Raw genomic sequence first — 27,466 nt, forward strand, 5'->3', positions numbered from 1 at the left:
CCTCTACACCAAATCCTTTGGCCTTTATTCCCCGAATGTTCGCCTATTATGACATGCCCAGAATGGGGGTGCTAGGGTTCATGTGGTTGATATCAGCTAGGCCTAACCATCAATTAGTTGCGTTGTAACCCATGTACCTATGTTGTGTTTTGCCATTTTAGTTTTATTGTATGTCTCTGCTATCCCCTCCCCCAAACACATTTGCACAAGAACTCAAAGGACCACAAAATGGAAATACGCTCTCAGCTTCTTTTGTTTTGTTTTATCCTTTTGTCAGTTGTGTACACATCTATGTTCATCATGTATATGAATTCTTGTCAACAAATCCCATCTATTCATGTTTCCGTCCAGGTGCACAATGAGTCTCAGGAACTGGTGGACGGCTCGCTGATCTACCTGTGTGGTGTGACCCTCATGTGGCGCACGGCCGAGGGCCTGGCGCGCATGCCCACCATCAAACACCTGGAGGTCCTGTGCCAGGAGCCTTCGTCCGGGTGCTCGGTGGGCTTCAGCGGCATACAAGAAACACTGGACACGAAGCAGCCCTGGGCCTACCTCCAGTGCGGTCATGTCCACGACAGAGAGGCTGAGGTGAAAGTTAGGCCTGTGGCAATTATTACATAATTACAAATTATTTGAGAAAATCACAATTGTTTAGCGTAATTGTAATTGTAAATACTTTCCATTGATCCATATGAATTCATCTATTGAAACATTTTGTAGATATGCTATCTAAAGGCTCACAAGGTGTCATATAGCGACATGTTATGAGCTTGTAGTTAAGATATTTTCCCAGATGTATTTCTTGTATGCAAATATGAAATACAGTACATAGTACATTATTCATCTTGACTATTGGTACAGGTCATTGTCAGGCATTACTTTCTATATTTTAGTTATAAGCTTTGTAAGTTATTTGTCATATATGCCTTGTTTACAAAGCCAAAAAAGTTATTTTATTTGTGTTTAAATGTTCTCGCAATTATTTGAACGACTACTAATCATCAGCTATAATGTCATGTTGGTTACAACCCTCTAGGTGGAAGCGGAGGGCCAGGAGCGCGAGTGTCCCATGTGCCGGGTACAGGGCCCCTACGTGCCTCTGCAGCTGGGCTGCGAGAAGAGATTTTACCTGGACGCCGCACCCCTCACCCACGCGTTCGTCCCCTGTGGCCATGCGTGTTCAGAGAAGACCGCCACCTTCTGGAGTCAGTTGAAACTGCCTCATGAGACAGACAGCTTTCATGCTGACTGTCCCTTCTGTGTCCAGCAGCTGACAGGAGACACCGGCTACATCAGACTCATTTTTCCGGAATAGGCCAATAGAACACAAGGCCCCACAGTTAGGTATACATTGGGCCATGGACCCCAGAGTTACTGACATGTAAGGGCCCATTTGGTTCTTAACTGTCAAGAACTTAGCTGGGGACCCCCTGGGAGCCACTCAAGGACCACTGGGGGTCCCAGGATCTCACTTTGAAGCTTATTTTTTCTTTTCTTTTTTTAAGCTTTTTGATTTTCATAACTTGAATACTTTCAAAGAATTAGAGCAATGTGTTTTTTATTTCTTTAAACAAATCCGTTGACTTTCTTCAACAGTTATGTTACGTGTTTGAATGAAACAATATTGTTGTGACTGTAAACATATAGGATTTATGTTTGTGTGATAATGTTTGTATTTTTTTCTTTTTTAAATAAAATAAAAAGCTTATCGAAGATATGAATGACCTCTTCTGTTGCCCTTAACCCTTCAATTGTGTTAGGGTCATTTTTTTAATCCGTTTTCAAGTTTAAAATGTCTTTATTGGAACAAGGCTTCATGATATCCCCAGAAACAGCTATTACAACGCAACAAAATTCATTACCACCATGTTAGTTAATTCTGATGGTGTCTATAAAAAAAGTGACACCACTTGTGGTGTTAAGGGTCAAATATGACCCGGCAGAGAAGTGTGGCTCAATTCCCCCCCAAATTGTCAATATTCAACGTTTACATGTTTGAGAGTGAGATAAACTTGTCCTCAATTTGCATTTGCTGTTACGAGTAAAATAAAGTTTGGGTTTATGAAAAATAAATGACTTTTTACCTACCATTTTTATAATTGAAAACGAGCTATATTGAAAGATGAAACCCTAACCCTAACCCAAATTAATATTTGAAAAAGTTTAAGGCCCGCCCTTCCGCAGCTGATAATTCACACACAGACAAGTGCGCAACGTTTCCGTATCCGCTCTAGAGTGTAGACTTAGACCGGATCAGCAGCCTGCAAAGCAACTCCATCCCAACCAGTCTACCATTATATCAATGGACCAAAAACAACACAGGATCAAATAAACACACTCAAGCCCAGAGTACCACCAAGGCTTGTGAAAAAAAGTAATAACTTACTTTTGGAAAAAAGTAAAAGTGATATTATTACTCAAAACGTGAAAGGAATTAGTTACTTTACTAGTTACTGGAAAAAAGTAATAATATTACTTTAAGTTACATATTACTTTAGTTACTTTCCAACACTGATCGTCAGGTGAATGGCCCATTTACCTGTGATGAGTCAGACATTGAAAGAGCATAAATAACAAAAGGACAGCTAATGAGCCCCCCTGGCCCCCTCCACTCCCCACTACACTCTACAACTACACACACCAGCAGTGCACTGTGACGTGACATTCTCGCCAGGGGCCTGAAAAACTAATTTGGGTAACAAATAATTTGGGTAAATCTCATGAGGCTCCCTGACTGTTGAGGTCCCAGGTGGTCGCCTAACCTTGCCCACAGGAAAAAACACCCCTGGTTCCTGGGCCGAGTTATAGGAGACGGAAGTCCCCCCAAAATATGGCACTCCATAAAGGGGTGTTTCACTTTAAAACACTTCTGGGGTCATTTTCACGTCTACTCTAACTGTTGTGCGCTTGATTCAATATTTAATTACCGTACTTACATATTAAGATATAATGCATGTGCATACATCCACACAAAGACTAGTAGTTTAAATAAGAATAAACACTGATAGCTTCATAATCAATGCCTAAATATTAAGAAAAACATATTAGAATTATAAATATTAGGAACAAAATACGAATAAATGTTTCAAATCTACGGTCAAATTCTGATTTCAGTTTGTTCAATTGGCCACAGAATTGTTTGGGATGAAAAGCAGTTTTGTCTGTGAGGTTTTGTGACACCTTCTCAACATTAACTTTTTGATGTCAATTTCCCATTCACTTGTTCGGGCAATAAAGTTACTTGTCCGTGTAAAGATTTGCTCATATGGATGAGCTGGATATGTTTGATTGGTTGCCTAACATAAAGCAAAAAATCACACCCTGTGTGAAGGAAGCGGTGCCTTTGGGGCCCTATTGGTGGTTTTAGTCCATGTACAAAATTTGTACTCCCTAGCATGCTGTGAACTTGAGTTATGCCTGTTTAAAGGCCAGCCAATGGGAAGACAGACGGGGCGGGGCTTCAGCAATTCATGCTCGTCCCTATTGGTGGTCTAAGTCCACATACCAAATTTGGACTTGGTGGCATGCTGCAAACTGGAGTTATAGCTGTTTAAAATCCCGTGCTCATCCCGTGCTTGGGGGTCCCTGGACCCCTCTTTGATAACTTCAGCAATTCATGCTCGTCCCTATTGGTGGTCTAAGTCCACATACCATATTTGGACTTGGTGGCATGCTGCAAACTGGAGTTATAGCTGTTTGAAATCCCGTGCTCATCCCGCGCTTCCACGGACGGACGGACGGACATAACATACGCTGGGGGTCCCTGGACTCCTCTTTGATAACTTCAGCAATTCATGCTCGTCCCTATTGGTGGTCTAAGTCCATATGCCATATTTGGACTTGGTGGCATGCTGCAAACTTGAGTTATAGCTGTTTGAAATCCCGTGCTCATCCCGTGCTTCCACGGACGGACAAACATAACATACGCTGGGGGTCCCTGGACCGCTCTTTGCTATCTTCAGCAATTCATGCTCGTCCCTATTGGTGGTCTAAGTCCACATACCATATTTGGACTTGGTGGCATGCTGCAAACTGGAGTTATAGCTGTTTGAAATCCTGTGCGCATCCCATGCTTCCACGGACGGACGGACATAACATACGCTGGGGGTCCCTGGATTCCTCTTTGATAACTTCAGCAATTCATGCTCGTCTCTATTGGTGATCTAAGTCCATATGCCATATTTGGACTTGGTGGCATGCTGCAAACTTGAGTTATAGCTGTTTGAAATCCCGTGCTCATCCCGTGCTTCCACGGACGGACAAACATAACATACGCTGGGGGTCCCTGGACCCCTCTTTGCTAACTTCAGCAATTCATGCTCGTCCCTATTGGTGGTCTAAGTCCACATACCATATTTGGATTTGGTGGCATGCTGCAAACTGGAGTTATAGCTGTGTAAAATCCTGTGCTCATCATCCCGTGCTGATACGGACGGACGGACATACGGACAAAGTCAAGCTTAGAGCGGTTGGCACCGCTAAAAATAGAGAAACTATAATGTGGCCGTTAAGTGTTTCTTTTTTTATTTATGGAATAGGGAAGGCCGATGGCCATTTAAAAACATATTTAGAGCTGAAGTAGTTTGGAGTTTCGAAGCTTAGTTCGATGGCACGGGATTTGAACGTGAAACAAAAAAAATCACAGCCAGTGTGAAGTGGGCGGTGTGGTCACAGTGGTCATCACAGTGATGGAAGTTCACTTAAATAAAAGTAATATTTCTGAAGTGTGTGGTGCCATTTATTAACAATAAACAATGGTTGGTCCACAATGGGTGATTCACTTTTTTTTTAAAGTGCATAGTCCTATTTATAGGGCTATGCACATGTGTCATGTGTTCACTAGCCAATCACAGTCCTGAATAGGGGTTGGGGGGGTACAATGGTGGCCAATCACGGTGCAGGGTTAGGGGGGTGCAATGGTGGCCAGTGATTTGCATTGAATGTGCAGGGTTAGGGGGGTACAATGGTGGCCAATCACAGTGCAGCGAATGCCGATGTCCAAACCTCACATATAGGGGCGGGTGCACCGCCCAAAAATAAGACTATTAGTGTTTTCATTTCCCATTATATGTTTCATTTTAATCAAAGTAGCCGATCTACAAAACCACAACGCTTTGAATTATGACATGTTGAGAGCTTGCAGATCTGCTCATCTTCAAAGCCATGTGATCACTGCTGCCAGATTTTGAGAGAGGAATAAGCAACAGGTCTATGAAAACAAGCCCAAAAGAAGCGACTATAGAGCCACACAAGCACTTCAAACCTATATACATCCGCTATTTGAAAATAGCCGATCTACAAGCACTCAACCGGAAACTGCAGAAAACATTTTTTTGTCGTTGATTATATACATTTTTTAAACATGTTTTTGTTCCGTTGCTGTCATGGCTGTGCCTCTGTTGTAGAGCTACATGATTATGGCAAAACTTGTAATCACTATAGGTCCATATTGAGATCAGTTATTTAGAACTTATATTTATTTATTCTGTAGGATTATTTATTTACTATTTTGGAGTAATAAAAGACAATATGTCCCAAAACATTAGCATGACATACAGTTGATTTATTGTAAACTAAATGAATATTAATTCAAAAAATTAAAACAAATACCGAATAGCCTAACAAAAGGCAATATAATGTCTGCATTATTGCACGTACTGTAGCCAAAATGCATTAATAATATTAGGCCTGCCATTCATTCCTTCCAAGTCACTTTCAGCTTCATTTTAGCAACACACACGCACGCACGCACGCACGCGCGCGCACACACACACACACACACACACACACACACACACACACACACACACACACACACACACACACACACACACACACACACACACACACACACACACACACACACACACACACACACACACACACACACACACACACAGAGGCCTGAAGGTCTCCTCATTCATTAGGACAATATCAGTCAGATTAGGCTCCCAAGAGAAGAGTGCACATAAGCCACTGTACCAAGACATCAGAGACACATTCTTTCCACAGATTACAATCACCCAATAAAGCATGATTAATGACGAAAATAAATCAATGTGCAACAATGTGCAAACACAGCATCAAGATGTGTGAGCTGTTGTGACAGGAGAAGGATGTGTAATGGAATACTGTACATGTGTATTTCTGCACTGTCTGCACTGATTGATCCCGATATATAGAAACATGTAATACAAACAGAGTAACTACCGTTATATACATTGTGAAAACTTTGCTGCTATTCGTCCCAAAGGTTTATACAAAGTGAACCCTAACCCAACCCATTGATAAATGTATGCCATTTGTTTCAAATGTTTTTCCTAAGCTAACTTTTCCTACATGGATCTTAACTTCTTTTTTACAGCAAATACAATTTATATGGCTTTGTAAGATTCAATACGTTGCTATGTAACAGAGCTCTGTTAACACATTTCTCTATTCCCATTTAATTGTAGGCCTACCTAAGTTTTATTTAGATTTTTTATAGTTTTGTTCCACGTTTGCTTTGGAAATATAAACATGTGTTCTCATGCCACTAAAGCTCCTTTGAATTGAATTGAATTGAATTGATTTGAATTGAGAGACAGAGAGACCCCTTTGATCAAGCTGATTGTCAGAGAACTGTAAATGACTGAATCAGCTGAAAAGGTTTTTGATCAGGCTGTATGTCAAAGAACTGTAAATGATTGAATCAGAGATAAAGAGAGAGTAGCACATATAAACAGCACATCATGAACCTCAGTTCAGACATTGAGGCTTGGGGACTTGACCGAACGGAGGAGCTGTTATAATTACTACAAAACGTACTTTTGAGAAGCTGTTAGTTTCTTCTACTCAGCCGTTGTTGGATATCCTACTCAAGATAAGTCAAGTAAGTCAGGCACACTGTCTTGAGTTTTTCCTTTTGTCATTTAAGTGATTTATATATATATATATATATATATATATATACATATTTATATACACACCTTGTGTTACAATATAGTGAATGAATGGCAACATTGTAGTATGCTACCTAAACCGCACTGTCAACTTTTTACGGGGCCAGGCTTCCAGCATGGACCCGTATTGTTATTCGCATTATTACGGGGCCAGGCTTCCAGCATGGACCCGTATTGTTATTCGCATTATTCCATTTCTTCTTCTTCTTCTTCTTCTTCTGCCGTTTTTGCCAGATCTGGCTGAACCGTGCATACGCTTTTTATGAAACTCGGCCATATGATAGATGGTCATGAAAAACGATCAAAAAATAAATCTCACAATCTTTCGTCAAAAGGTGGCGCTATAGCACTCAGTTGAAAATGCCAACTTTGAACAGGTACAACTCATGCCCTGTTTTACCTACAGCCATAAAACTTCAATACACACATGCGTCTCCTCATGATGAACAACTTTCACACTCTGACTTTTGACCTCTGACCCTTAGATCTCCCACCATTTCGAATTATATGAAAAACAGTTAAAACCTATCTCCTCCTGGGATTTTTGAGTAATCTGCACGAAACTTTTTACACATGAACTTTGGACCTATACCAAAAAACGTTTGCAAAATATCTTCCATAAGTGAAAAAATGAAGCTTTAATGAGCCAATGAATATTGCAGTTTTATGACAATTATTCATCTGCCCCTAACACATACATGCAGACTTACCATTCTTTGAAACTTTGCAGAAATGTAAAGGGGCATTCCAAATATCACTGAAACCAATCTTACTCCAATTGGTCAAACGGGGGCGCTATAGCAATTTTTTGAAAATTGAAACTTTAAACAGGCAAAAGTCATGCCTCGTTTGGCTGACAGCCATTAGACCTGCTTACACATGTGCCTTGACTAATGAGGAACACATCTATCACGTTAACCAGTAAGCACCGCCCTTATATTGTCCGCAATCTTGAGCAGTTTGAAAAACACTTAAACCCAGGATTTTTCAGCTATTTGCGTGAAACTGTATCATCTGTTTGATCTCTTTTTTCAGAGGTTTGTCTGTTGGTTTAATAGCTTCCCGCTTAAGTGTATGTCTCACAACCTCAAGGTCACAGGTTCAAGCCTCACTTGGTGCAGACTTCATCTAAGTTGCATTTCACACAACATGACTATCAATGAATACATTTGCAATTGTTAAAGATAACATGAAATACTTAATTGAGTGTTTTTTACATACATTGTGAAAATAGCTGATCTACAATCTCACAACTTTTCAGATAGCAATGAGAGTATGTTTTTTCAATGTATAACATACTTCATTGTGAAAATAGCCAATGTACAATCTGACAACTTTTAATGGTTTGTGAGCTTGTAGATCGGCTACTTTCACTAGTTTTGGTTCTGAGGAGATGTACAATGTCTTCATTGGTAAATGGTTTGTGAACGAGTGATCTTTGTGTTAGTGAAACAGGGGCTTGGGTCATGACAGAAGGCAAGAGTTTGTGATCCTCAACAGACAACATTAGACTGGACAAAGCTATAGCACTATAGGTAGGGTTGCAGCTACCTAAGAGTGCCTCACGATCGCAAGGTTGCCGGTTCAAGCCTCACTTGATGCAGACTCATTTAACACATTGGCTGCCAGCTTTTTAAATTTTTTCCTACAGTAGGCTGCCAGACTTTTTCAATGAGAAAAAAAAAGCACTTAGGAGCCGAGATACAGAATTTTGAAGTTTTAAGGTACAAGGAAGTGGATGGGAGTCTAAATCTTCGGTAAATCATATCTCATTGGTCTTTTTTTTTTTTTTTTTTTTTTTTTTTTTAACTTTTATTTTTTTTTATTTATTTTTTTTTTAAGAACGCAGATCTGCATCAATGGCAGCGTGCGGGCTTTTGCGCAAATGAACGCAGATCTGCGTTCTTGGCAGCCAATGTGTTGAGTTGAATTGCAAAAAACATGACTCAATCTGTTCCGTTTCCATGGCCCAGAGGCTCTGGTTGACCCAGGTACGATTCCAGGCCAGGTCAGCAAATGTGTCGATGAAATGAAATTTGTCCCTGAGCAAGACTCTTAACCCCTAATTGCTCACAGGCCCTCATTGGAAACAAGACCGCAAGGACTTTCATGAACTGACCTGTTTAAGGAATTATCATTTCTCTTTCTCTCTCCTGGCCCCGTATTATCGCTGCTTGCAGCTATATTTCCATTTCTTCTTCTTCTTCTTCTGCCGTTTTTGCCAGTTCTGGCTGAACCGTGCATACGCTTTTTATGAAACTCGGCCATATGATAGATGGTCATGAAAAACGATCAAAAAATAAATCTCACAATCTTTCGTCAAAAGGTGGCGCTATAGCACTCAGTTGAAAATGCCAACTTTGAACAGGTACAACCCATGCCCTGTTTTACCTACAGCCATAAAACTTCAATACACACATGCGTCTCCTCATGATGAACAACTTTCACGCTCTGACGTTTGACCTCTGACCCTTAGATCTCCCACCATTTCGAATTATATGAAAAACAGTTAAAACCTATCTCCTCCTGGGATTTTTGAGTAATCTGCACGAAACTTTTTACACATGAACTTTGGACCTATACCAAAAAACGTTTGCAAAATATCTTCCATAAGTGAAAAAATGAAGCTTTAATGAGCCAATGAATATTGCAGTTTTATGACAATTATTCATCTGCCCCTAACACATACATGCAGACTTACCATTCTTTGAAACTTTGCAGAAATGTAAAGGGCCATTCCAAATATCACTGAAACCAATCTTACTCCAATTGGTCAAACGGGGGCGCTATAGCAATTTTTTGAAAATTGAAACTTTAAACAGGCAAAAGTCATGCCTCGTTTGGCCGACAGCCATTAGACCTGCTTACACATGTGCCTTGACTAATGAGGAACACATCTATCACGTTGACCAGTAAGCACCGCCCTTAGATTGTCCGCAATCTTGAGCAGTTTGAAAAACACTTAAACCCAGGATTTTTCAGCTATTTGCGTGAAACTGTATGATCAGCGTGATCTCTTTTTTCAGAGGTTTGTCTGTTGGTCCAATAGCGTCCCGCTTAAGTGTATGTCTCACAACCTCAAGGTCACAGGTTCAAGCCTCACTTGGTGCAGACTTCATCTAAGTTGCATTTCACACAACATGACTATCAATGAATACATTTGCAATTGTTAAAGATAACATGAAATACTTAATTGAGTGTTTTTTACATATTACATTGTGAAAATAGCTGATCTACAATCTCACAACTTTTCAGATAGCAATGAGAGTATTTTTTTTTTTCAATGTATAACATACTTCATTGTGAAAATAGCCGATGTACAATCTGACGACTTTTAATGGTTTGTGAGCTTGTAGATCGGCTACTTTCACTAGTTTTGGTTCTGAGGAGATTTACAATTTCTTCATTGGTAAATGGTTTGTGAACGAGTGATCTTAGTGTTAGTGAAACAGGGGCTTGGGTCATGACAGAAGGCAAGAGTTTGTGATCCTCAACAGACAATATCAGCCTGGACAGAGCTATAGCACTCTAGGTGGTGTTGCAGCTACCTAAGAGTGCCTCACGACCGCAAGGTTGCCGGTTCAAGCCTCACTTGATGCAGACTCATTTAAGTTGAATTGCAAAAAACATGACTCAATCTATTCCGTTTCCATGGCTCTCTCTCTTCAATCTATTCCGTTTCTATCTTCAATCTATTCCGTTTTCATGTCTCTCTCTCTTCAATCTATTCCGTTTCTATATCTCTCTCTCTCTCTCTCTCTCTCTCTCTCTCTCTCTCTCTCTCTCTCTCTCTCTCTCTCTCTCTCTCTCTCTCTCTCTCTCTCTCTCTCTCTCTCTCTCTCTCTCTCTCTCTCTCTCTCTCTCTCTCTCTCTCTCTCTCACTCTCTCAGAGGGTCGGCCATAGCTGAGTGGTTAGTGAGCCCGCCTAGGGAGCCAGAGGCTCTGGTTGCCCCAGGTACGATTCCAGGCCAGGTCAGCAAATGTGTCAATGAAATTTGTCCCTGAGCAAGACTCTTAACCCCTAATTGCTCACAGGCCCTCATTGGAAACAAGACCGCAAGGACTTTCATGAACTGACCTGTTAAAGGAATTTTCTTTCTCTCTCCTGGCCCCGTATTATCGCTGCTTGCAGCTATATTCCTTCAGTTGTTATCTTACTGATAAAGGCTGCTCAGTGAACTTGTATTTATTGTATTTAAATCTTGTCGATGTGTCTATAGGCCATAGTAGCTCACACAATAGACAGGTCTCTTTTGTGTCATGCTGGTTTGGCAATATTGCACTTTTTACTCCTCCACAATTATTTGAAAACTTACAGATTACAGATCTTCAAGCTCTAAACACTCTTGAAAGAGTTTGACCAATTGTTAAAACTTTTGAAAAAAAGTATATTTTTATGCCAATACTTTCAAGTAAAATCTTGACTACAGTACTTTTACTTGTAAATTGTTCTTGCTATTTGTACTTTCACTGAAACCAACTGATAAGTATCTGTCCACATTTGCAACATTGATTAGCTCGTTTAGTCTGCCTCCAATTTTCGGTTCAGATACTTCCTTCCAATTGTTCTATGTTTGTGGGGGTGAATTCCAGCATATTAATGCTTAATACTGAATAATTGTGGTATGTAATTTAAACCATCAATAACGATAACTGCAATATTATCTACAGTTGGGTTCTACCTCGACCTACTTCAGATTACATTTTAAAGTGACACTTGTAATAACCACTTTAAATGTGGTGTCCCTATTTCGGACATGTCATTGTAGAGAGGGACATTTTCAAACATTTTCATAATATTTTATAATGTCCAAAATGTTCAAAGACATTTAGATTAACAAGCTCACAAGCCTTGGGATGAGAAACGTTGATTGGCTATTCACTGTACACTGAAGTAAGGACTTAAGTGGTGTCTCATTTCAGAATGAAACCTCACATGTGTTTTTCTTGTAATATCTGCAGGTTAAGTGAGACGTAAAGGACAGCAACAACCACTAGACTTTGAAGCAGGTGACAGAGGAGTGTTTCGCTATTGGAGAGCCCTGCACCAACCCTGCCCTCCCTCCAAAGGAAGCACCAGTATCCCAGAACCAAGAAAAGATGTCCTCCTCACCGGCCTCCATCAACGGCCCAGTCAAATATGGGGAGCTCATTGTCCTGGGGTATGCAACATTCATTTATTAATATTCATTGAATAGGCTCTATGCACAGCAACCATATTGGAAAGAAAAAAAGAAAACAAAAACATTATTAAAAACATTAAAATGAAGAAGAAAAGAATAACCTCCTAATGAAGCTATCGAGATTCTTATTTTGTCAGTTGTGGGCTTCAAACTAATTACAAGTCTTGAATAGAATAAAAGTGAACTGACTCCAATCATGCTGCTGGTTGCAGGTGATTTGTGGTGTTGCTTTGATCAAAGTTAAACTACTAACTCAGTGTCGCACAAAAGTAGAGATATTAGGTGATCTACAAGCTCACAAGGTGTCACAATGTGGCATTGTGAGCTTGTTGATTGGCTGTTTTTGCTATTTTGTAAAATGTTTGAAAGGGACAGTGTATTGACAATAGCTTATGACTAATAGTAACTATAGGTTATTTTTCACATTTACTGAAAAAAAAATGGTTTTGGAGTTGGACATATCAGGTTGCCAAACGACGGTGACAATATTGTAGTTTTTACATTACATTACATTACAGTCATTTAGCAGACGCTTTTATCCAAAGCGACTTACAATAAGTGCGATCAACAAAGGTAGGGAACGAAAGCTACTAATCACCAGCGGTTATAAGTGCATTTTCTGCAATAACAAGCAACCAAGAGCATACCTAGCGCTAAGGTAAAAGTGCAATATATCAGCTACCTATTTCCTTAAACAGATGAGACAAAATAGCTAAGTCAAATGAGCAGGAGCTAAAAACAAATAATTGTATTGACTAAACAAGATCCAATAAACAATTCAACAATAAAACAAGCATTCGTACAACTAGTTAACAACAAGTAGGCCAGGCAAAGAGGAAGGGTAGTGTTTCCTGAAGTTTGAATAGGAATGTGTAGTGTAGAGACATTTAGTTCAAAGGCAACAGGCAGGGATCGGGACTTAAGTGGTTAAAAGTGTGCAGAATCATATCAAAGAAGAAGTGTTGTCAGTGAAAATAAACAAAGGGGGATTTGTGGAACTGTTGGCAGACGTAGTCGCACAGGCCAAACACAAAGGGTCATAATTTATGACTCTGTTATTTCTCCATGTTCAGAGTGACATGTAATAAAAGTAAAAGACACAATGTTACACAACACATAAACTTGTGAGTAAAGTATTTCTACAAAAAGAATATAAAAATAAATATTACTGTACTGTCCACTCGTTACTTGGTTCTAAAGATCTGAACAGAAATGAAGCTTGTGGCAAGCTTGCTTTATTAACCACAGTGTTCCCACCACTGTTTCATCTTCTCTCCACAGGTACAATGGCCTCCTGCCCCAAGAGGACGAGGCCAGGACGAAAAGCCCCTTCGCTTTGTACCAGAGACCCAAGGCCAACGGTGTGAAACCAAGCACTGTACACATGGGCTGTCCACAGGTACAATCAGATGTGGGACTTACAGTAAGTAACAATACCACAGTGTACACAATACTTCTTTACAAGTAAAAGTCCTTACTTAAGCATCAAAATAATACACTGTAGTATCAAAATGCAGAATGGCCATCTCATAATGTTATTGGACAATCATTATTGTTATTCATTATTATAATAATTATAATCAATCATTTAAAACCCTGTTTTAAACTTCACATATTCAAAAATCTCACAAGCTCCTTGAAGCTATAGGTCGCCATTTTCCAAGAAAAATGTAAATACCCCATCTAAGTAAAAGTACCTCAACATTTTACTAGAACTTGAATAAATGTATGTGGTTACTTTCCGCCACTGTCTGCAATCCACTGCTAAATCCCTAGTATCTTTTGATTCCAATTCACTCCACAACTACTGTACATTAACCACTGCAGACCTATATCAAATATATTGACAAAAGCAGATCTATAAGCACACACATATGTGTCTTGATGTGACACCTTGTGAAATTGTAGCTGTAATATTTTCACTTTTATTTACTTTTATATTTCTGGAAAATATATATTTTTTGGGGGGGGGAATGCCTACATTTCAATACAGTAATGCCTTGATATTAAAACAGACATTTTGCATTTGTTTCTTTTGAATACTTGTTTTTTATGCTTTTTTCAAAGCATCCACAAATATATATATGTATATATATATTTTTTTTTGTTTAAAGCAAGTAATCCAGTACTTGGGGACTTCCGGGGCGCTACTCAGCTGCGAACCATGTCCATGTCGAATCCGCTCAAGAACGCCGACTTAGATCGTTTGGTGCTAGCAGTCAGATCTTGTCTCTTTTCTATACGTCTGTTGTTCAAACTGTGATGTTGTACTGTAGCACGGCCTGGTTTAACAGCCTATCAATGGTATATAAGAACAAACTGTATAGCCAATTTAAGATCTGCGCTAAAGTAGTTGGTAGGCCAGTCGAGGCTGTGTTACGTTCCTTTAAAGAGGCCCAGATCAATAGTATGCTTAGACTGGCAAAGAGCATCTCCTCTGACCCCTTAGATGTTTTAAATGATGAATATCAACTGATGCCCTCCGGGAGGCGGTTTAGAGTCCCTAAATATAAGAAAAACAGGCTAAAGAACTCTTTTGTACATCAGTCTGTTCTGCTTTTAAACCAAAGTCGGTAAACCAAGAGGATTTGTTCTACTGTTCTTGTTTCTGTCTGCTTCTGTGATGTATGTCCTGTAATGTGCTTTGTGTAATGTTTTGTGTATGTCCTGCCTGTATCTTGAACGGTGACGTCATGGACACAAAGCAAATTTCGGTGACAATAAAGTTGTATCGTATCGTATCGTATCGTATCGTATCGTATCGTATCGTACTACAACGTACAAGTAATATTTGACCTGTCCTGGAGTATCTATGCTTTGAATCAAGTACTGAGGTAGAATGCTTTATCCAGAACTTTGAGGGTTCTACCAGTGAACTTCTCTGTGTTCTATAGGACGAGGACCAGTTCTGCACAGTCTACGCCAACCAAGTCAACACGGTCGTGGTGGAATACGCTCCTGACAAATCTACGGACATGTTTCAGGTTTGTAGGATCCATAATGCATATATTATGTTTTGCCAATGGGCCCCAAGTAATTGCCAAAACAATAACATTGTATTGATAATATAACCAATAAATGTACCAATACATTTGAACTTAAAGTATACTATGTTAGTTATTCTGATAGTTATAGAGGGTTTGTTCAATAAGAGGGCTCTCCTCGACTTCCAGCTCTATAGTAAACAGAAAATAACATTTTGACTAAGGAGCAGACACAATTGGAACTAGAACATTAAAATTAAAGCTGATGAATGGTCTTTGTGGGGTTTTCTCTCCTGATTGGGGGATAAGGGGGGTTCAGTGTCGTGTTAGGTGTATGTAAACGAGCTGTGAGTAATGTGAAACCCCTTGTGGGTTTGTCTATAACAGATTGGGCGTTCCACGGAGAGTCCCATTGACTTTGTGGTGACGGACACAGTGCCCATGTCGGTTGAGAACACCATCTCGCTCTTCGCCTGCCGCATCATCTGCCAGAGGAGCCCGCCCTACGCCGCACGCATCTACGCCGCCGCCTTTAACTCCTCCAAGAACATCGTCTTCGGTGTAGGTTATGAAATGAAATGTCTTACACAATTGTGTCTTTGTGACTGTGCAGAGCGTTGCTGAAAAAGAGCACTCATGCTCAGCATACCTACCCTGGGTAAATAAAGATGTAGAAAAAAGAAAAGCAAACAGGGATTCATTACTTGTTTGATTAATTGATTAATCCGTTATGAATGAATGCATTCAAAATGAATACCTCGAAAATAGCCAATCACAGCGCGTCACAATGCAGATCTACTTAGTTTTTTGAAGTTTGGTACTTTTACTTAGAAGTATACGTATTTTGATGCCAATACTAACTCAAGTAACATTTTGAATACATGACTATTATTCATAGTTTATATTATATTTATTATTTTGTGGTATTGCTGCTTTTACTTAAGTAAACAATCTATACTTTGTATAAAAACTAAATTGCCTTCCTACCCCTGCAGGAGAAGGCAGTTAAATGGGAGACAGTTAACGATGGACAGATGGACGGACTGACCACCAACGGCGTGCTGGTGATGCACCCGCTCCATAGCTTCACTCAGTACTCCAAGCCCGGCCTGTGGAGGGAGATCTCGGTGTGCGGCGACACTTACACCCTCCGGGAGACTCAGCAACGGCAGGGGAGGAAGGTGAGGACTATATACAGTACTAGATTTTCAAATCCAGCCCTATATTGCGCTGACCAGTGCAATGGTCATTGAGTTATGGCCATTTGAAGTGTTAAACACTGCTGTAGTGCCCCATATGTGTGCAACTTTGCTTTTTCGGTGTGACTATTTTCATGCCACGGCCCAACCAACCTCTAGGCAATTTTAGTATAAGATATACATGTTCATCACATCAGTGTACACACAGTAGTGTACATATTTAGCCAACCCGATTGCCAGAGGTTCTCATTGAACTGGAAAACCACAAATTCCGTGCATAGCCGCCTCGCATCTCCCCCATTGTGACTAAACCATTTCGGAGGCGCGCAGTCTCAAGGGAATTGATGCCGTGTGAAGGACCACCGAGCGAGCTAAAGCGAGCGAGTTGCCGTCCTGAACATTGCGACATTCCCTTGAGCCTACTCAGCGCCGTTTGAGTTACGTATCGATAGGCACAGAATCGTACATTTTGTTGTGGGGACTGCTCTACTTCCTGGTTTTTCCGGGTTGCGACTGGTTACGCCCACCGTGGGACTCCCCGTACATATGCACGGAATTTGGGGGTTTCTAGGCGACTATACACGGAATGACGTGCACAAATCCGTGCAATGTATACTAATTCTCTGGCGATCAGGCTGATTTAGCATAATCTTTTAGACCGTTTGCCAGGTGGCAATCAGGAGGTCCAGACCCTTATTACATCTTCTGTATGTATATTAGATATTTGCATGTTGGTTTAATTTAAACCCTATACTTAATTTACCGGGGTCCCCCAGGGGTATATACTTGGTTGCTTCCATTTTTCCCTCTACACCAAAACCTTTGGCCTATATTCCTCGAATGTTCGCCTATTATGACATGCCCAGAATGGGGGTGCGAGGGTTCATGTGGTTGATATCAGCTAGGCCTAACCATCAATTAGTTGCGTTGTAACCCATGTACCTATGTTGTGTTTTGCCATTTTAGTTGTATTGTATTTCTCTGCTATCCCCTCCCCCAAACACATTTGCACAAGAACTCAAAGGACCACAAAATGGAAATACGCTCTCAGCTTCTTTTGTTTTGTTTTATCCTTTTGTCAATTGTGTACACATCTATGTTCATCATGTATGAATTCTTGTCAACAAATCCCATCTTTTCATGTTTCCGTCCAGGTGCACAATGAGTCTCAGGAACTGGTGGACGGCTCGCTGATCTACCTGTGTGGTGTGACCCTCATGTGGCGCACGGCCGAGGGCCTGGTGCGCATGCCCACCATCAAACACCTGGAGGTCCTGTGCCAGGAGCCTTCGTCCGGGTGCTCGGTGGGCTTCAGCGGCATACAAGAAACACTGGACACGAAGCAGCCCTGGGCCTACCTCCAGTGCGGTCATGTCCACGACAGAAAGGCTGAGGTGAAAGTTAGGCCTGTGGCAATTATTACATAAATACAAATTATTTGAGATAATCGCAATTGTTTAGCGTAATTGTAATTATTTTCCATTGATCCATATGAATTCATCTATTGAAACATTTTGAAGATATGCTATCTAAAGGCTCACAAGGTGTCATATCGCGACATGTTATGAGCTTGTAGTTAAGATATTTTCCCAGATGTATTTCTTGTATGCAATTATGAAATACATTATTCATCTTGACTATTGGTACCGGTCATTGTCAGGCATTTCTTTCTATATTTTAGTTATAGGCTTTGTAAGTTATTTGTCATATCTGCCTTGTGCAACTTTTGTTTACAAAGCCAAAAAGGTTATTTTATTTGTGTTTAAATGTTCTCGCAATTGTTTGAACGACTACTAATCATCAGCTATAATGTCATGTTGGTGACAACCCTCTAGGTGGAAGCGGAGGGCCAGGAGCGTGAGTGTCTCATGTGCCGGGTACAGGGCCCCTACGTGCCTCTGCAGCTGGGCTGCGAGAGGAGATTTTACCTGGACGCCGCACCCCTCACCCACGCGTTCGTCCCCTGTGGCCATGCGTGTTCAGAGAAGACCGCCACCTTCTGGAGTCAGTTGAAACTGCCTCATGAGACAGACAGCTTTCATGCTGACTGTCCCTTCTGTGTCCAGCAGCTGACAGGAGACACCGGCTACATCAGACTCATTTTTCCGGAATAGGCCAATAGAACAACTTTATAAACACAAGGCCCCACAGTTAGGTATACATTGGGCCATGGACCCCAGAGTTACTGACATGTAAGGGCCCATTTGGTTCTTAACTGTCAAGAACTTAGCTGGGGACCCCCTGGGAGCCACTCAAGGACCACTGGGGGTCCCAGGATCTCACTTTGAAGCTTATTTTTTCTTTTCTTTTTTTAAGCTTTTTGATTTTCATAACTTGAATACTTTCAAAGAATTAGAGCAATGTGTTCTACTTTTTCTCTAAACAAATCCGTTGACTTTCTTCAACAGTTATGTTACGTGTTTGAATGAAACAATATTGTTGTGACTGTAAACATATAGGATTTATGTTTGTGTGATAATGTTTGCATTTTTTTTCTTTTTTAAATAAAAATAAAAAGCTTATCGAAGATATGAATGCCCTCTTCTGTTGCCCTTAACCCTTCCATTGTATTAGGGTTATTTTTTACCTGTTTTCAAGTTTAAATAGGTAAAAAGTATGCTTTACATTTCTTTATAGGAACAAGGCTTCATGATATCCACAGAAACCGCTATTTCAACGCAACAAAATTCATTACCACCATGTTATTTAATTATGATGGTGTCTATAAAAAAAGTGACACCTGTGGTGTTATGGGTCAAATATGACCCGGCAGAGAAGTGTGGCTCAATTCCCCCCAAATTGTCAATATTCAATGTTTACATGTTTGAGAGTGAGAGAAACTTGTCCTCAATTAGCATTTTCTGTTAGGAGTAAAATAAAGTTTGGGTTTATGAAAAATAAATGACTTTTTACCTATATATGGGTCAATTTTGACCCTTAACACCACATATGTAAAAAAAAATATATATATTAACAATTTTTAAAGTAAAAAAAACTAAAACAAGGATTATTTTTTTAAGTGTTTTCTAACATTAGTCTATTATAGCTAGATAACATCATTATCCATTGTCTTCATTATAGGAAATGTAATGAGTGAATTCTACCATTTTTATAATTGAAAACAAATTATACTTGAAAAGGTTTTTACATGGATATGAATGCATAACAAGTCAGCTATGAGGTGTGTGTGTGTGTGTGTGTGTGTGTGTGTGTGTGTGTGTGTGTGTGTGTGTGTGTGTGTGTGTGTGTGTGTGTGTGTGTGTGCGTGTGCGTGTGTGTGTGTGTTTGTGGGGGGGGGGGGGGGGGTGTATGCAGGTTTCCAACACAATGCAAGGGTTAAACCCATGGTGGTGATTAGACACATTAACTGATTCTGTTTTCTTTTCAAGGACCCTCAGTTTATTATGCATTAGGCCACAGACCCCCATAATTGTGAGAGTTTACAAATTGAATCAAATGTACCCAATCATTTAGCTGCTGGTTACCCCATGGAAACCCCTTCAAGGACCCCTGGGGGTCCCCAGACCCCACTTTGAGAACTGTGTTTCAGAGGAGGGCTGTGGACAGCTCAGAGTCCTGTCTACCAGTGACATCATCAATGGGGAATCCAAGCTAATAGAAACTGCAGGCTTTCTATTCCTGGAAAGTTGCAATGCAATAAAAGAAGCCATTGTTCTCGTGTTAATAAAAATGTAAATAAAAAATGTGAAATCTTGTTGGAAAAAAAAATCATGCCTAACGATGATGTCACTGGTAGACGGGTTTCTGGACTGTCCACAGCCCTCCTATGAGACACAGACCAAGTAGAAAAAAATTGTACCATTTTATCATGAGTATTAGTGAGGACCAATTATATGAAGATAGGTTGAAAATCGGTGAAGTCGTCCTTTAAGCTGATGAAGGTCTAATAGACTGAGACGTTTTTATATTCCGATAAAAAAAAATCTCACATTTGAAGATGGATGTTTTTTTCTTTCAGAACCTATACATATTTTTTACCGTGGTGAAAACGAACCATTTTCGATGGGCGATCACTCTGCAATGGCGGATTGCGAAATGTTATTGTTCCAGTCGGGACCCACGACCATCACACACGCACCCTTTGTTTACATCCGGGTCCTCGTCGAGGCTCTAAACATCAACAGGACAACTTGGCACTTTTACTTCATCTTGCTTGTGTATCGCCCTCTTGTTTGAATGTGTCTGTGGTGTATTTTAACTCGTAATGATACGACTTCTTTTTGACTGTTCAAAACTCAACTTGTATTACCTGTGACCAGACCTGTCATTGCAACTGCAGTGTCAACAACTTCACAATAAAGTGTCTCTCCTTTACCTCCCAAAGCACCGCATTTTACATTGGTTATTATTAACAGGAACTAGGTGTAACTTAACAGCATGTGTATTTGTGGGAGAGAGAAAGTAATCATCCTGGTCAGATATTATTTTAATTGTCGTAATGCATTAAAACGAAAGTAACAAGTCTGTTTTGAAAATGCAAGTAGTAGAAAGTACAGCTTGTGTTAAAACTGTTTATTTTTATTAAAACAATTATAATTTGGGTAAATCTCATGAGGCCCCCTGACTGTTGAGGCCCCAGGTGGTCGCCTAACCTTGCCCACAGGAAAAACCACCCCTGGTTCCTGGGCCGAGTTATAGGAAACGGAAGTCCCCCCAAAATATGGCACTATAAAGCGGTGTTTCACTTTAAAACACTCTGGGGTCATTTTCACGTCTACTCTAACGTTTGTGCGCTTGATTCAATATTTATATATTTAGATACATGCATGTGCATACATCCACACAAACACTGATAGTTATATAATGCCTAAATATTAAGAAAAACGTGTTAGAAATATAAATATTAGGACAAAAATACAAATAAACTTAAACTTAAAATAAACAAAAAAAAATGTTATAGATCATAACACAAAGGACATGACAAAGACATTTTAACTGACAGCTGTTCAATGTCAATACTGAGGAAAGTGTTTGATACAAAAGTAGCTACTTGAATCATGCCTTGTACCTCAACAAATCTACGGTCAAATTCTGGTTTCAGTTTGTTCAATTGGGCACAGAATTGTTTGGGATGAAAAGCAGTTTTGTCTGTGAGGTTTTGTGACACCTTCTTGTTGTGATAGACTACACAATATGTACTATAGCCTGATCTATATATTTAATATTATTATCCCTGTCTCTGTTACAGTACCGGCATTAACTGACTTCCGGTCTAGTGCTTGTCACAATAAAGCATCCTGCTACTAGCAGTGGTAGTGACCTTCACAATAAAGGTTTAAGCAGTACCAAACATTACCCTTCTCAAGATGAACTTTTTGAATTTCCCATTCACTTGTTCGGACACTAAAGTTACTTGTCCGTGTAAAAGATTGCTCATATGGATGAGATGAAATACGTTTAATCATAGAACCATTAGTTTGATTGGTTGTTTAACATAAAGCACAAAAAATAAAGTTAAGAAAACACTATAATGTGGCCGTAAGTGTTTCTTTTTATATATATTTTTTATCTAGAGAATAGGGAAGATCGATGGCCATGTAAAACATATTTAGAGCTGACCCAAGTAGTTTGGAGCTTCGAAGCTTTGTTCGATGGCACGGGATTTGAACGTGAAAAAAAAAAGAAAAAGACTATTAAGTGTTTTCTTTTCACTATGTTTCATTTTAATCAAAATAGCCAATCTACAAACCCACAACGCTTTGCAGCATGACATGTTGAGAGATTGCATCTTCAAAGCCATATGATCAGTGATCAAGATTTTGTGAGAGGAATAAGCAACCAGGTCTATGAAAACAAGCCCAAAAGAAGTGACTATAGGCCACACAAGCACGTCAAACCTATTTACATCGGCTATTTGAAAATAGCCGATCTACAAGCACACAACCGCAAACTGCTGAATTATTTTTTTTTGTTGATGATTACCGTATTTTCCGCACTATAAGGCGCACCGTCAGTGCGCCTTATAGACGGGTTTCCTGTTAGTAAACATGAGAGGATATGACCGCGCAGAGGAGGGGTAAGCCTATAGATGGCGCCATTACCCGCAGCAGCTCTGGTCAAATGTCCATTCATAAAAGAAATGATCTTCACCGGGTTTAATGAAAGTAGATTAAATTATGCAGTTTGTAATACCTTGTTTACTCAATAAAAATGATTTGTCGGAAGTTGGATCTGTTTGTATATAATAGCAGCATTATGCCTATTATGCCTATAATAGCAGAATAATGGCTATCTAACTCCCGAACACAACAACAGAGTGAACGGCGCCTTATAATCCGATGCGCCTTATATATGTATCAATATTGGTTCCCGTTGACCGTTAAGAAATTGGCAACCGGTTAATACTAACGGCTAACAGCAAACCGTAAAAAAAAAAAAAAACATTTTATTTTGAAGGGCCAAGTCTACAACCGCAACCACATACTAATGCTAATTAGTGGCTGCTAATCGCCCCGAACGGGTGAACTGCGACTCAGTTCTGTGTTTTGTACATAAACTGCAATTGGCAATCAGCGATGGATTTAGAACCGAAACGGACCCGTGGATAATTGGACCGGTCCGAACGGTACTGAGAAAATATTCTAAATGACTGGACCGGGTTCGAAACGGACCCGTGCTAGGTGGACCCGGCCCGAAACGGGGCCGAGGCAAACTGTACCCGTTCCAAAACGAACGGAGGATAATTCAAATGTATTCGACCCGGTCTGACCGAGTCTCTAGACCTGTACTGGACCCGGAGCTCATTTATAGCAAAAATCACTGTGGTATTAAGATAATAATAAACTTTAATAATAAACTTTATTTATATAGCACCTTTCATGACATAAATGCAGCTCAAAGTGCTTTACAGAAAACGAAAGAAAAAATGAAAACAAAACACAGGGTAAAAGCAAAAAACATTAGAGCAATGGCAATAATAGAGCAAAAGGCAAAAAGGGCAATGGCAAGAAGTAATGGTTACAAATAAGAGGCAGCGGGTCAAGCAAAACAATTAAAACAATAGAGCAGTGGCAAAGTACAGTGGCAAGAGATAAAAGCTTAAAGATAAAAGGCAGTGGGTCAGGCAGCGATAAAGACAGAAACAACAGCACAGAGATTCAGAAGAAGCAGAATCAACTAAAAGCAAGAGTGAATAAATGAGTCTTGAGCTGTGCTTTAAAACTGTCTACAGAGGGTGCCTGTCTTAGGTGCAGAGGAAGCTTATTCCAGGCCGTCGGCCCGTAGAAGCAGAATGCTGCTTCGCCGTATTTTTTATATGACATTAAAGGGCACTTCAAGGAAGCCTGCACTAGAAGACCTGAGGGGACGGTTTGGGACGTGTCTGGGGAGGAGGTCATAGAGGTAGGAGGGTGCCAGACCGTTGAGAGCCTTATAAACAAGCAAAAGAATTTTAAAATCGATCCTAAAAACAACCGGGAGCCAATGTAGTGAAGCTAAAACTGGGGTAATGTGTTCCCTCATCTTAGTTTTAGTTAAAACTCTGGCTGCCGCATTTTGAACGAGTTGTAGTCTGTCGGTTGTTTTCTTTGGCAGTCCAGAGAAAAGAGCATTGCAGTAATCCAAGCGAGAAAAAACAAAAGCGTGGATCAATGTCTTTGCATCATCCAGCGACAGATATGCTCTAACTCGTGCAATATTCCTCAGATGGAAGAAGGCAATCTTGATAACTTGACCTATATGTGTATTAAAATTCAGTTCAGAGTCTATTATAACTCCCAGGTTCTTGACTGTAGAGTTACTTCCTACAGTGATGTTACCAAGCCTACTTCTTATTGATTCTTTCTGTTCCCTAGAGCCAATTATGAGAACTTCTGTCTTGTCCTCATTTAGCTTCAGAAAGTTCTTGCTCATCCAGCATTTGATGCTGGACAGACAGGACAACAATGGGTCAAGAGCACTGGGGTCATCTGGAGCTACGGAGAGGTATAGCTGGGTGTCATCAGCATAGGAGTGGAAATTCACTCCGTGGCTGGTGATAAGTTCACCCAGTGGTAGTATGTACAGGGAGAATAATAGAGGACCAAGGATTGAACCTTGTGGAATACCAGAGCAGATGTCATGTTTCTCTGAGTCAAAGTCAGCTAAGTTGACAACGTAGCTTCTGCCTGATAAATAGGAAATAAACCATGACAAGGCCGTGCCTGACAAACCTATCCAGTCCTCCAGACGTTGAATCAAGATGGCATGATCGATTGTATCAAACGCCGCCGTCAGGTCAAGGAGCAGGAGGACGGATACATTTTTATTGTCAGCTGATACCCTGAGATCATTCATTACTTTCACCAGTGCTGTTTCAGTGCTATGCCCTTTTCTAAAGCCGGATTGGAATTTGTTATGGATTTTATTGTTCTGTAGGTACACCTCTAGCTGATGGAAGATTGTTTTTTCTATGACCTTGCCGAGAAAGGGCAGATTAGAGATGGGTCTGTAGTTACCCAGCACCAGGGGGTCAAGGTTGTGCTTCTTGAGCAAGGGCCTAACAATGGCTGTTTTAAGTGAGTCTGGGAATATACCTGATTGTAGTGAGCAGTTAATGATTCTTAGAATGTCCCCAAGCACACTGTCCAGAACCTCTTTGAGAAAGGGAGTGGGGAGTGTATCCAGGGAACATGAGGATGAAGTCATCTGAGATATGGTTTTGTGAAGTTCCTCAAAGCCGATTTCATAAAATGAGTTGAGGCTACCCCTGCTGAGGTTAACACTATTGCACCTGGCAGCAGTAGCCGCATTTGGGGTTAAGGAGTTTGAGCTGGCACTGTTTGTAATATCAGCTCGAATGTTGAGGATTTTATTGTAAAAAAAAGATGCAAATTCATTACATTTAGCTTTGGAAGCGGGGAGCGATTGCTTATATGACTGGGGGGGGGGTTCAAGAGCCGTTCAATGGTGGAAAATAGAACTCTGGCATTATTTTTGTTATTGTTAATAATGCCAGAGAAATAAGTCTGCCTTGCTAAGCGAAGGGCTTTGTTATAGGCAACTGTTGATGTCTTAAAGATCTCAAGGTGGATGGTGAGTTTGCTTTTTCTCCAACCCCGCTCAGCTCTACGACATTCTTTCTTTAGAGATCGAATATGGTCGTTGATCCAGGGTGTTACTTTGGAGTTTTGTCTTTTTTTGGATTTCATAGGGGCCACTATATTGACTGCTGTCTCAAGATTAAGGTTGAACTGTTGTATCAAGACATTCACTGATGAGGTATCAGGCAGGGGGGGTGCACAGGCCAGAAGACGGGAGAATTCACTGGCTGCCGTTGAGCTAAAGAAACGTTTTTTCACACAATATTCTGTCTTGTTTTTCTCTAAGTCCGAGACCATATTAAAGAACACTGCATGGTGGTCAGATAGTTCGGGCTTCTATAGCCAAGATAGCCATGTGTGTCAGTCAAGAGCTACCCCCGCCCCAACAGAGTAATCACAGACTAGCTGCTCGCGTGCCTTCTGCTGTGTTGCAGACAGACAGACAACATTTCACCGACTTTATACCGTCTGTCCCCGCAGATTATGTCCATAAACATGCTCCACACAGACGACGTTCCAACTTGCATCTTCCCGGTGGCTTTTGTTTGCATTTCACCTGCTAAAAAGCCTCCATGGTTTTACTACGCAGGTCGCAGGGTAGGCACCCGGAAGACTCGCCCCAAAACACACTCGCCCCCATTTTCTTGTATTTTTTTTACTGAGGACAAGGTTAGAAATACGTTTAGGTTTAAGCATAGTTTTACTGAGGTTAAGTTTAGGAATAAGGTTAGATTTTGGCACCGTTTTAATGAGGTTACGTTTAGGATTAAGGTTAGGTTTAGGCATAGTTTACTGAGGTTACGGGGCGACTGTGTTTTGGGGCGACTGCAGTGCGGTGCGCGTGAGATTGGCTGCGTTTCAATCGGCTGTTAACATTAAACTATGAGAGAACAGGCGATATGGATTTGGGAGCGTAATTACAACACATTGGTCTCATTTTAAAACCGAAGGTTAAAGAGATTAATATAATAATAATAATACAAAGCTGGTCGTTGTGTCCACACGGGTCCATCCATTTCAAATGGACCCGACCGCGGCAATTGGAACTGATCCGACCCGTGCCCGAGGGACATGTCGATATTTTGGGTCTTCGGTACCGGGTGGACCCGTGCTACCCTCTAATGCAAGGTACATTATTTTTAATGTGTAAATAGCGCATTATATTATGCGGAGGGAAAAACGGTGTATTTATTTTTTTTTATTGGTAAATAGCGATTTTTTTTTTGGAACACATTTCCTTAACGGTTAATGATCAATTAATATGGCCTAACGGTAACTGGTTAAGAAAATGTCTCCATTGGCCATCCCTATTCCGCACTATAAGGCGCACCGTCAGTGCGCCTTATAGTGTGGATGCGCCTTATAATGCGGTGCGCCCTATATATGAAAATAATGCATTTATTGAAGGTGCGCCTTATACTCAGATGCGCCTTATAGTGCGGAAAATACGGTATATACATTTTTTAAACATTTTTTTGTTCCGTTGCTGTGCATACAGTTGAATTATTGTAAATTAAATGAATATTAATTCAAAAAGATTAAAACAAATATTGAATAGCCTAACAAAAGGCAATATAATGTCTGCAGTTGCATTATTGCATGTACTGTAGCCAAAATGCATTAATGATATTAGGCCTGCCATTCCTTCCTTCCAAGTCACTTTCAGCTTCATTTTAGCAACACACACACACACACACGCACACGCACGCACACGCACACACACACACACACACACACACACACCCCTCCAGTTAAGGGGCAGTTTTTCGTTGCTGCTGTCGCAACATTGCTTGCTCAGGGTGGGACTGTCGGGTCTCTGCTCTCCTTGTAAAGTGTCTTGGGACAACTTGTTGTGATGTGACACTTTAATACAATTGAATTGAATTGAATTAACTGTGATGGAGATAAAATAATTAATCTGCACTTGAGCAGCTGCAAATTGGCCTAGCTATTTTCAATCAATACTGGAGTTCTATAATTATATCACAATTAAACTGGAGTACTATTGCATTCCTGCATAACCAGTAGTCAAGAATACAGTTCACAGTTTAAACATTAGTTTAATTCACATTTTAGAAAGTGTTTCTAAAAGTGAATCTACAAGCTACCTAAATA

General features: G+C 40.4%; 1 protein-coding gene and 1 pseudogene across 2 annotated transcripts in view; both read left to right on the top strand.

Moving 5' to 3' along the window:
- Positions 1-1,318, top strand: part of LOC311036533 — a 102,968-nt pseudogene extending 101,650 nt beyond the window's left edge. The window contains exons 12-13 of the transcript in view: positions 352-597; positions 1,040-1,318. The product of the transcript in view is annotated as an uncharacterized misc_RNA (transcript). The remainder of the gene's footprint in view (positions 1-351; positions 598-1,039) is intronic.
- A 10,726-nt stretch (positions 1,319-12,044) lies between these two features.
- Positions 12,045-18,424, top strand: LOC311036544 (E3 ubiquitin-protein ligase pellino homolog 1-like; the record flags this gene model as incomplete). The annotated part of the gene is made up of 7 exons (XM_084045287.1): positions 12,045-12,106; positions 13,409-13,526; positions 15,022-15,111; positions 15,499-15,672; positions 16,107-16,292; positions 17,465-17,710; positions 18,146-18,424. The coding sequence occupies 7 exons, from the start codon at positions 12,045-12,047 to the stop codon at positions 18,422-18,424; spliced, it is 1,155 nt and encodes a 384-aa protein (XP_083901413.1).
- Between the last annotated feature and the right edge of the window lie 9,042 nt (positions 18,425-27,466).

This window comes from Gymnoscopelus microlampas, assembly GCF_963454915.1.
Source record: "Gymnoscopelus microlampas genome assembly, chromosome: 2".
In the NCBI taxonomy this organism is placed as follows: Eukaryota; Metazoa; Chordata; class Actinopteri; order Myctophiformes; family Myctophidae; genus Gymnoscopelus; species Gymnoscopelus microlampas.